The 12,089-nt window shown below is 41.3% G+C and overlaps 1 protein-coding gene across 1 annotated transcript in view; it reads right to left on the minus strand.

Annotated features, from left to right (window-relative positions):
• The window catches only part of LOC117945927 (myocyte-specific enhancer factor 2D homolog), a 29,168-nt gene extending 18,948 nt beyond the window's left edge, over window positions 1–10,220 (minus strand). Inside the window, exon 1 of the mRNA XM_034873671.1 lies at window positions 10,146–10,220. Coding sequence (XP_034729562.1) covers window positions 10,146–10,215 — 70 coding nt within the window. The 5' untranslated portion in view covers window positions 10,216–10,220. The remainder of the gene's footprint in view (window positions 1–10,145) is intronic.
• Between the last annotated feature and the right edge of the window lie 1,869 nt (window positions 10,221–12,089).

Consider the following 12,089-nt stretch of genomic DNA (forward strand, 5'->3'; position numbering starts at 1 on the left):
TTATGGAGCCCTCAAAGTCTTGTTTTCTCAAAGCAACCCATATAAATATAGCAAGCATCCAATAGTACCCAATCATTGGGGCTTTACATGTCTTTGGACTACACTAGTGAAGTGCCTTTGCCATGTGTGTCTGCATGATTGCATATTATTATAAGCTCTGTAGATTTGATGTTTTTTGGCTTCTTGTACCTTTAGCATTGTGTTTATGTAACAGATGTCAAATCCAATCTTAACATGTATTATGTGTTTTAATTCTTAAATATAAATAACTTGACAAGACAGAAAAGGGAAGAACAATTACACTTCTAATTGAAATCTTGAAAAAGTTATAGTTGCATTGAAACGGGTTGAAAGATCTCACTGTTATGAAGTTTTCTAACTCATATATTAGACAAGTAGATACCTTCAACTTACTTTATTTTGGAGGATTTGTAAAAAAAATAAAAAGGCTCACGTTGGTTGACATACTGGCAAAAATAACTTTATATATATAAAAAAAAAAGAAAAATAGAGTATCTTCCGAAAACATGTGGTCACAGGAGGGAAAGGTGAGTTCTTGGGGGACTCTTTTATAGCGGTGGACTAGTCCACATTTGGTGCTCCAGTGAGTTTTTGTGGCAGCATGACGGTGTGTGTGTGTGTGTGTGTGTGTGTGTGTGTGTGTGTGTGTGTGTAGAACAAAATAAACTGTGTGTGTGTGGTAATGGTAATGAAAGAACATGTCGCCCAGTGCAACATATTTCTTTTGAATAAACTGAACTAAACTAAAAACATAAGTGGGTCGTTGGTGATTTTATTAACAATGGAAGAGAAAGAAGATGCATCAGGAAACACTTGTTTATAGAATATCACCAGATGTAATAATAGCATGACTTTTTTAAGAGTGTACAGTACTTTTGCTTTCTGTTTTTATTCTCTTCTCTTTCTCCCGGGTGCATTCCAGCAACATGACTTTACAGTACGTCTGTTGAACGCACCCTCCTTTCATAATGCTGACATTCCTAACTCCTACACTGCCACAATTATTACTCTGGGGGAAACAACAATACCTGAAACATGTCATACTGCAGTCTCAGAGCATCACCTCTGTGTATGTATGTATGTGTGTGTGTGAGTGTGTGTGTGTGTGTGTGTGTGTGTGTGTGGGTGTCTGTGTGTGTGCAATAACCACCTTTTTGAACTGCTTAAAGCGGTGGTTTGGATCCCTTACAGTGTGGTTGTGTGAGCTACTTCTCCTGATAGACGGCGCTTGTTTAGCTCGCCAGCGTACACTTAAACTAATGTTTTCCTGTTCAGCTCTGAGGGGTCGGGTCGGATCGGGCTTCTGGGTGTCATGACAACATGACTCCAGCAGACCGCAGCCTGTTCGCGCCGTTGAGGTCAAAAAGAGGAGCTTGGCTCACAGTCGAAGTGTGTATAGGAGGGGGACAGCAGGGCCTTTCCCAGCCCACACACACACACACACACACACACACACACACACACACACACACACACACACACACACACACACACACACAATAGCAGTTCTCCATGACGCCACCCCCAGACACCAGTGGCATGTGACTCTGCTTCATCTCAGTAACACACACTCAAGGGACACACACACACACACACACACACACACACACGATAAATATACTTTACAACAACAACCACACAACAGAGTAAAAAAGGGAGTTGACTCAGGCGGCAGGCAAAGAAGGGAAGAGGTCAGAGACGGTGCAAAAGGGACTTGGAAAAAAGGAGGGATGAGAAGGGAAGAAGGGAAGAAAGGAAGAGGGCAATAGATGAGGCAGAGAGCATTAATTTATTTCCTAGCAGCGTTCGACCAACGAGATCACCTGTGTCGTATTGAGTCACATGACCCTCCCTTCACCATCAGGTGTTTCTGGTAAATCCTGTGCCCATTTGTGTGTGTGTGTTTGTGTGTGTGCGTGTGTGTGTGTGTTGCATAACATGCACATGTGTACGTCAATGTGTAATGGGAATCTGTTGCTGGTTGCGTTGTGTTCATGTTTGTGGATAAAGGACAAGGGTTAGTGGGTTTGTAGTGAACCCAAGTTATGACACACACACACACACACACACACACACACGTCATCTTTGTGATACTAATACTGTATCTGAAGTCTCTTTATATAGACCTTAGTGGTCCCCTAATACTGTATCTGAAGTCTCTTTATATAGACCTTAGTGGTCCCTAATACTGTATCTGAAGTCTCTTTTATATAGACCTTAGTGGTCCCTAATACTGTATCTGAAGTCTCTTTTATATAGACCTTAGTGGTCCCTAATGCTGTATCTGAAGTCTCTTTATATAGACCTTAGTGGTCCCTAATGCTGTATCTGAAGTCTCTTTTATATAGACCTTAGTGGGACATTGTAGAGCGCCCTCTGGGGGACAAACTATGCAACACTCATAACATGGCTATTTCGTCTGTTTTTATTTTATTTTTTAAATATTCATTTATCAGCAATAAATGCCAATACCCAAAAGTTTGGAAAATGCCTAATATCCATATCCATGTGCCATAATATCGCCCCCCCGCGGATATATCGGTCCGGCTCTATCCTGTATCTGGTCAAACCGGGAGATGGCTGTATACTAACAGTTTGTGTGTGTGATGTCTGGTGAAGCTTGCATGAGTACACTCCAATCTGAGAGTGAGTCACAGAGGCATGTTGTGTGTGTGTGTGTGTGTGTGGGTGTGTGTGTGTGTGTGTGTGTGTGTGTCTCCGATTACGTGAGGCCGAGCATTGGGAATGTGTGGAATGCTGGGTGACGTCAATGGTGACATTCCCAGAGCCCCGAGTCCCCGGTCAACAGCTGAGAACGACAGACCCAGGAGAGGAGGAAGGAGAAGGAGAGAGAGAGGAAAAGGAGGGGAAGAAAGGGAGGAGAGGGTAGAGGAGAGCTGAGGGCAGCAGAAAAAAAGGTCCCGAAGACAGGAGACAAAGGTTGAGGAAGAAAAGGGAAGTGACAGAGATGAAGGACAGAGGAGAGGAAGAAGTGGGGAGGAGATGAAGACAGTAAAGATGGAGGGAAGAGAGGGAAGAATGAAAAGAGGGGATGAGTTTATTTGAGGGAAGAAGAAGTGAGGGCGGGGAAGCAGAGAAAAGAAGAGTTAAGGATAAGTTAAGAAAGAAATGGAAGTATAAGAGATACAGGACAGAGAGGAGGAAGAAGTAGGGAGGAGAAGGAGAAATGTGTAAAGATGGAGGGAAGACAAGAAAGGATCAAAAGGAGACAGCAAGAGAGGAGGATAAAATATTGACAGGGAATGGCGCAGAAAGAAGGAACCAAGGATTTAGGATGAGAGCAGAAATTAAATGAAAGTGGGTAAAAAAAGAATGCAAAGAAAGAAGAGAAAGAAGAAAAGAAGAAGAAGAAAAATTGTAAAATACAGAGGAAAGGAAGAATTGTGGGTGGGGTGAAGAAGACAGTAAAGATGGAAGGAAGGATGAAGAGGAGTGGATGAAATACTGAGAGAGAACGGTGGACGTGGGATGAGAACAGAAACAGGGAAAAGCAAATAAAGAGAGAAAGACGAAGACAAAGATTAAGGAAGAAAGACAAGCGGAAGAGATAAAGACAGACAAAAGGGAAAAGTAGGGGTGGAGGAAATGGAGAAGACAGTAAAGATGGAGGGAAGAGAGGAAAGGATGAAAGGAGACAGCAAGAGGAGAGGATGAAATATTGATAGGAAACAGGGTAGAAGAAGGGGACAGAGGAATAAAGATAGGAGCAGAAATAAGGGAAAAGAGAATAAAGGGAGAAAGAGAATGAGGTGAGACGTTGGTAGAGTGGAAGACAAAGAACAATGGACAGAGTGTGGAAGGTATGGGGAAGAAGGAGAGAGGAGGACGTGGGAGGAGAGATAAGTGACAGAGGGAGGAGGAAGCAGCTGGATCAGGTCACCCTGAGCGGCGCTTTGGGATGAGAAGGTTTCACGTTTCGACACACAAAGGAATCGGGACTTTTGTTACAACGGGCTGCCTGGGGCCCTGAACGCATCATTCAATTCAATTACACTGTCAAGTCATAACAGGAGTCCATGCAGGACACTTTCCAGATAAGAGTAGGTCTACAACACGCTCTGCATTGCACAAACACCCCAAAAAACTGCCTCCGAGAGCAACCATTCGGTGGAAAAATGTCTTTTCAACAGGCAGAAACCTGGGACAGACCCTCTTTGTGTTCAAAACCGGTCCCTCACTCGCTTTTCCCTATATTAGGTTTAATAAAGTGCTCATATTATGCTCATTTTCAGTTTCATTATTGTAGTTTGTGGTTGTACCAGAATAGGTTTACATGGTTCTATTTTCAAAAAGAACCATTTTTTGTTGTACTGCACATTGCCGCATATCCTGTCTTCACCTTGTGTGTTTACGTTTCTGTTTTAGCTACAGAGTGAGACATCTCACTTGTTTTAGCTACAGAGTGAGACATCTCACTTGTTTTAGCTACAGAAAGAGACATCTCACTTGTTTTAGCTACAGAAAGAGACATCTTACATCTTCTAGCGACAAAGTGAGACATCTTACTTGTTTTAATGAGAAAGTTCGGAATCTCACGTCTTTTAGCTACAGAGTGAGACATCTCACTTTTAGCTACAGAGTGAGACATCTCACTTGTTTTAATGAGCAAGTTCGGCATCTCACTTCTTTTAGCTACAGAGTGAGACATCTCACTTTTAGCTACAGAGTGAGACATCTCACTTTTAGCTACAGAGTGAGACATCTCACTTGTTTTAATGAGAAAGTTCGGAATCTCACGTCTTTTAGCTACAGAGTGAGACATCTTACATCTTTTAGCTACAGAGTGAGGCATCTCACTTCTGTACCATCTTTGTTGGAAGTCTCACATGTACAGTAGCTAGTTAAGGATCACATCAGCTAGCTAGCTAGCTAGCTGTTTTGCTAACTTTGGTCCGTAAAAGACTGGATCAGCTGGGAGACTTCCTCTAAACGAGGGCGCACTTCCAACTCTGAGTGGATAACCTGCAGAACAGGAACAGGCGTGTACAGTAAGCAGGTCTTTTTGAAGATTATGATGAACTTGTGCGTGTTGTAGCAGAGTTTTGCCATTGAGAACGAGGGAGCTAACCGCTAGCATGCAGCCCCCAAATGATGTAGAAAGACGTGCAGATTTTGAACAGCTCACGCAGAAATTGAAGCCGGGATACAATCAGAATCCCCTATATCACTCAAAACACGTTTGTATGCGTGTGGAAGCACCGGAGACACACAACAACACACCAAACTCCCATAATCTGGTCACTTTAAATAGTGAACTACACAGTTAAGGGTCCCTCACTGAAAATATTCCTTATGCGTCAGTAGATGCGTGCAAGTCCAGCATCACATAGACAAAACTAAACAAAATTACTTAAAAAACAACAACAAAAAGCCCTCGGGAGGATAGTAAAAGGTTGTATGACTGATGCATGTTACATTTCAACTGTTCCCCACAGGAAGGAGCTACCGCACGACACGTTACGACTTGGTCCCAAAAAGGCAAATTCCCATTTAAAATGAATCTTATATTGCAAAGTTACAAAACATCCCACGGACCTTTAAAAGGACGTTTGATTTCCAACAGTTTCAGTCACAGGACAGAACATCCTGCCTAGAACAAAAAAATACTTGATGCTATTATTGGAATATTGCGTTCCAAATGTAGTAATTTGATCTTGTGTATTACAATGCACTTCAACTCTTTAAAAATCACCACCCCAAAAAAAAAAAAAATCATCTCTCACCAACTCTCGTGCGTCGATCAGACGCCAACTTTTAAGAGCCCCGTTTTCAGAGAACGCGTTTTAATGAATAGCCTCGAAACCTTCGATACCAATACTGAGACCCGGCGTAGGCGTGTTGCACCGATACAGTGCGGGGAAGTTGATATAAACGCATCGATTTCTCTCGGCCAACTTTACCCGGAGACAATACGTTCATCAAGGGAATATAGAAAAAATAACAAAACGTCCTCCTTCGCACCACATATATTACAACAGGCTGGCAGGCAGTGTCTGTCCGGGCTAATGGGATTTAAGGGGAGAGCTCTGGCCAGTGTCAAAGTCACCTCTGAGGAGAGTCCTGTGCCAAGAGAAGGGACAGTTGGCCGAGGGGGGGGGGTAGATTATTCCAGAGAGAAGACGAGGGTGAACAGCTGAGAGAGACAGGATGAGAGGGGGAGGGAGGAGCCGAAATACACTCACACATGTCGCAAAATACACTCGGAGATTTATCAGTTGAAAACAGCACTTTAAGATATAACTGTCACTTTCTTATAAATGGCTTATATACTCAATTAAATGTTCAATTTGTTCAATTAGAGAAGGAATGATTGCTTTTCTTCCTTTGTCTTTAGCAGCAGAAATGCAAAACGGCCTTAATAGGCCTTTAATTATTAATATATACTATATAGGCTACTTCCAGTAAAACGTAATATTTGACTATTTGGCATCGTTTTAAACCAGCTGGTTTAAGTTTTCATATCCGCTTTCAAAACAGCTGGCGCGAAGAACAACACCCAAAATGCAGACACATGTCGCGAAATACACTCGGAGATTAATCAGGAGAAAACAGCAGTTTAAGATATAACTGTCACTTTCTTTTTTAAGTGGCTTTTATACTCAATTAAATGTTCAATTTGTTCAATTAAAGAAGGAATGATTGCTTTTCCTTTGTCTTAAATTCAACAAGAATTGAATTTAAGAAGCAGCAGAAATGCAAAACGGCCTTAATAGGCCTTTAATTATTAATATACCCTATATACTTCCAGTCAAACGTAATATTTGACTGCTGGCATCGTCTTAAACCAGCTGGTTTCCAGTTGGAGAGGGGACAGACTGGTGAAGGTCTCGCCTGGTTCCAGACGTTTGAATCACCACCCCCGTCTGCATTTGTTCCAATGATTCAAACGACGTCTGTTGTTGTGCTCACTGACGGCTGTTTCCCCCGGTTGGACAGACAATTGGCCAATCACGGGGGGGACGTCATGCTTATATGGACTCATGGAAACATCTCTCTCTTATTTCTCATCACATCATTTTAACCTTTAAAAATGTTAAAGGCCCTGAATACTTCTATTCTCTGAATAAACTCTATTTTCACAGATTTTGCGATAAGATTGGAGGGAATTACCATTTTTGTGTAATTATTCTCATTTTCATTGAAAAAAAAAAAATATACACACACACACACACACACACACACACACACACACACACACACACACACACACACACACACACACACACACACACACACACACACACACACACACACACACACACACACACACACACACACACACACACACACACACACACACACACACGGCGGTGTGGGGCGGCTGTGGCTCAGCGGTAGAGCGGTTGCCTGCCAATTGGAAGGTTGGTGGTTCGATCCCTGCCCCTGCAGTCATTGTCGAAGTGTCTTTGGGCAAGACACTGAACCCTGAGTTGCCCCCGGTGCTGCGCATCGGAGTGTGAATGTGTGTGAATGTTTATCTGATGAGCAGGTGGCACCTTGTAAGGCAGCCCCAGCCACAGTGTATGAGTGTGTGAATGGTGAATGTTCCCTGTAGATGTAAAAGCGCTTTGAGCAGTTGATAAGACTGGAAAAGCGCTATATAAATACAGCACATTTACATTTACACATTTGGATAGTGCGCTAGTTCACATTCTGATTGCGATAACATTGCGATTTATGGTTCAGGTGGTTGCCAAAGGGGGGGGGGTGGGGGCGACCAGAGGCCACGAAATGCGGAGAGGGCAACAATGCGACAAAACAACTACATTTTCTTCAAGAATTAAAGGCAACACTTAAAAGGTAATTGCTGTACAAATGATCATTTTTTTGGGGGGTGGAGAACACAACACATGGAACCCAAACCGCCTGCATGGCTGCGTACCAACATGAGTAAGTGGGGAAATGTGTTTTTGTGAAGCGGAAGGTGTCGAAGAAAATACAAATCCAACTGGCAAACCAATTTATTGTGATTATTGATCTACAATCTAAAAAATTGCGGAATTAATTTGTTGAGCAGTCACATTCAAAGTTGAGAGTGAAGTCATCTTTGAAATTAAACTCCAGCAAGTGTTGAACTGTTAACAGTGACAGAGTGTTGAGCTCACTTTCAGATTTTTTTGGGGACCAGCTGGCAGACGGCAGACCAGCTCAGTAATTAATATTATCACATTTTTAAAATATTCAACTTAACTCTGGGTCTCACTTTGAAAACAACAACAACACAAACCAGCTGGGGAGCTTTAAAAGAGGTTCTCTGTGTTCTGTGTTCAGATCCTCTTTTCAGACTCTCTCCTCCAGTTTCTCTCTCTCTCTCTCTCTCTCTCTCTCTCTCACAACCTGAAACCCGCTCCGTTATTTGGACGGTTTAACGAGCGGCGTGCACCGCGACCCTCAGCTGTCGCCGGTCAACAGGTGTCGTCGTGCTCGTGTTGGCGTCCGTGTGCGAGTTGACACACAGAAAAGATTCAAGTCCAATGATTTCCCTTTTAGAAAGTCCAGCTAGAATATAGACATCAGAAGGAGGGCATAGCGGGTGACATACTGTGTGTGTGTGTGTGTGTGTGTGTGTGTGTGTGTGTGTGTGTGTGTGTATATCGCGATAACGATATTACTTGCAATAAATAAACAATTATTAAAGTGTACTCAGTGAGAGAGAGGCAGAGAGGCCCTACATACATACATACATACACATAAAAATACATACATACATACATACATACATACATACACATAAAAATACATACATACATACATACATACATACATACATACACATAAAAATACATACATACATACATACATACATACACATAAAAATACATACGTACATACATACATATATACATACATACATACATATAAAAATACATACGTACATACATACATATACACACACACACAAACAAAAACACACACACACACACTCAGACACACACTCACACACACACACACACACACACACACACACACACACACACACACACACACACACACACACACACACACACACACACACACACACACACACACACACACACACACACACACACACACACACACACACACACACACACACACACACACACACACACACACACACACACACACACACACACACACACACACACACACAAGGCCGCTGCAAGTTAATAGGGCAATTGTCGAAAAGTGCTCATTTTTGCCCCTTAAAGGCTCAGGTAGTTGTTGTAAGTGTATGACAACATTATGGAAAGGATCCCTGCAGAGATATACCTTTCCTTGATAGAGTAAGATCCATTTCTTTGTTTTAAACATAAACACATCTTTGAAATTGTGTTCACTAAACCCACCAAACTCCATGTAAATAAACAGTAAATAAACATCGTAAAATACACTTCATTCAAAACTGACAGACACAAAATTAAACTATGAAAAAAGCAGTTTTTGGTCGTCTTTGGTCTCTAGTTTGGGTTTAAATAAAAACATAGTTTCCCTGATTTACATGTGGAAATATGCCGCTAAAAGTCTTGTTTTATTAAATTGGTTTGGTGAGTTTAGCGCACGTTGCAGCCCGGTTTGCCGCTGCTGGTCAGTGTTCTCGGTTCACCTTTGTGTCGTCTTCCTGCAACTTTGTGCTTTTCTGGGTGGAAATTTCAACATTTTATTTTTCTACACTTTTCTCAATGTTTTTTCTCAATTTTCTGTCACTTTTGACTTTTTTAAATTTCGTTTTATTCCATTTAAAAAAAAAAAACTTTGTCACTTCTTCCAGTGTTTTTTTGATGTTTTTTGTCATTTTTTAAAGATTTTTTGGGTCACTTTTTCAGCATTTAAAAACTGCAAAAAAAACAAAGTTTTGTTGTTTTTATTTGCAGTTTTTTTCCCCGACATTTGTCACTTTTTTTCAACGTTCTTTTCTGATATACAACGTTTTTTGTAAACCAGTCACAATTGACCCGAAGACAACACAAGGGTTAATACTAGACACATTTCAAAGACTATTGTTCAGACCATCTTACACAAAAACATAGGGAAACCGGGGTCCAGGTATACAATAAAAACAAAAACAACACAAGGTTACTCTTTAAAAACGTAGAGCAAGAACAAAACAAGGGACTACTTACGGACTGGACTCGGGCACGCTCCGTTTGAGTTCCCCATGTCTCCTAACAGAGCTCCTAGAACACAACACATCACGGCCATCAGACACAACTCCATTCAGCTCCACTTTATTTAATATCAAAACAATGAATCTGAACATCTCTAATCTAAAAAGTTCTGCACATCCCATTTTGAAATGCGTCATTGAATCAAGTGTGTCATTAAAAAAGGGCGTCTGGTATCCACCATCACTTCAGTCTGTGAAGGAGCACAAGTGGTATCAGTTCTACTACCAGGTAATTTCTAAATGCCCGTTATCAATGGTACGTATGGCATGTTTGGAGAGGGGAAAGATCATGGCACTCGTTTAAAATTGTGGAGAAAAAAAAAATGCATGTTGAAAATGCATGAGCTTTATTAGAAGTAATATTACACAGAACTATGCAATAGTATACAATAATTCAGATAGCTTCTGTTCAAATTTTATTTGTAGTACCTTAAATCGTTGAGGGTATAGACTAAGAGTACATTGATGTCCTTAAAAGCTGTACTAATTATAATTTTTTTATATATATATAACAATGTCAAACGGTGAAAGAGGGTCTGATGCAGAGAAAATAGACACAGCAAATTCTACAGAACATTTCAACATCTTAAATTTCAATGTTTTAACATTAAGGTTACGGTTTAGGCTCAATGTTGAGTTGCTTGGGGAGAGCATGGGCTCCATGTACAAAGGCTAAGTTTGTGTTGCAGCCCCCCCCCCCCTTTGACATTTTCATCTGCTCAACATAATGAAGGCCTAAAATGGCCAAAACATGATCTTGAAAAGTCAAAGCAGAGCTATGTGCTCCGTCCCTGGACAGCAAACGCCTGTAGATGTTGTTACAGCACAATATGTCTTTTATACCTTCATCTTTATTCAAACATTCTTCCATAAAGCAGCAGACAGGATTCTTCTGCATTGACACTTGTTTTGCAATCGCTTGGTGGTACAGATTCACTTTTTTTGGCTAAGAAAGGCAGAAAGGCATTTGGGGAAAAACACCAATAAGCAGACGTGATGAAGCCGACACGGTTGGTTCAGCTGAGTGTGAGCTATATGAAACCATCTTGCTTTCGGAGAACGCCATGCTATGAAAGACGCTGTAATGCATTTGTTGCACGTTACATCACCTAATTCTGACTTACAATGAGATTAAGCTGGTCGGAACAAAGCTCGATGAGTAACCTTGTCTGAGACGCAGAAATGGGGCACAAATCCTTTTAGTCGGAGGGTGAAGGATTGGTTCGCCGCCACGCAGAGGTAGCGGGCGCACGCAGCAGTGCACCAGCCAGCCTCAGTCATGGAGAATGAGGGATTTCTGTCAGCGTAGGGCCGTGTGCACGACCGACAGGTATGACAGGTAACCAAGCATCAATATACTGACACGCACTCACTTCATTGGTCCTTTTGAGGCGTGTTGACCAAGAGAATCTCCATTAAAACGCTGTTCATATCTGTGCTTCTACATCCCAAAATACACAGGACGGAAAAATAACTAAGACAATTGATTTTTAAGCAACTAGCCTCTTTATAAGATGGCTTAAATCATCTAAAAGCTAAAACATTTGGCAATATGCAAGACTATTTGTCACTTTTTCTGATGTTTTTGTCACTTGTTTCTGACACTTTTGAAGCTTTTTTTTCTGACATTTTTGCCCCTTTTTCAACGTTTTTTTAATTCATTTTTGTTTTCAAATGCTATAAAATGAAATAAAACATCCACATTCCATGAAAATAGTGAACTGATCATTTATTTCATCATTTATTTTATTTAAATCAGAGATCCTTAATGTTTGGAAATATGTCTCCACTTTGCTATCTGTGCACTGCAAAGGAACAGCTGTCACTCAAACTGTGTGAAGTTTTCTATCAGGTTTGTTTTGGAAAAGTTTCTAAGTTTCTAAGGGCCCCCCCCCCCCCC

The sequence above is a fragment of the Etheostoma cragini genome, chromosome 6 (genome assembly GCF_013103735.1).
Source record: "Etheostoma cragini isolate CJK2018 chromosome 6, CSU_Ecrag_1.0, whole genome shotgun sequence".
NCBI classification, from domain to species: domain Eukaryota; kingdom Metazoa; phylum Chordata; class Actinopteri; order Perciformes; family Percidae; genus Etheostoma; species Etheostoma cragini.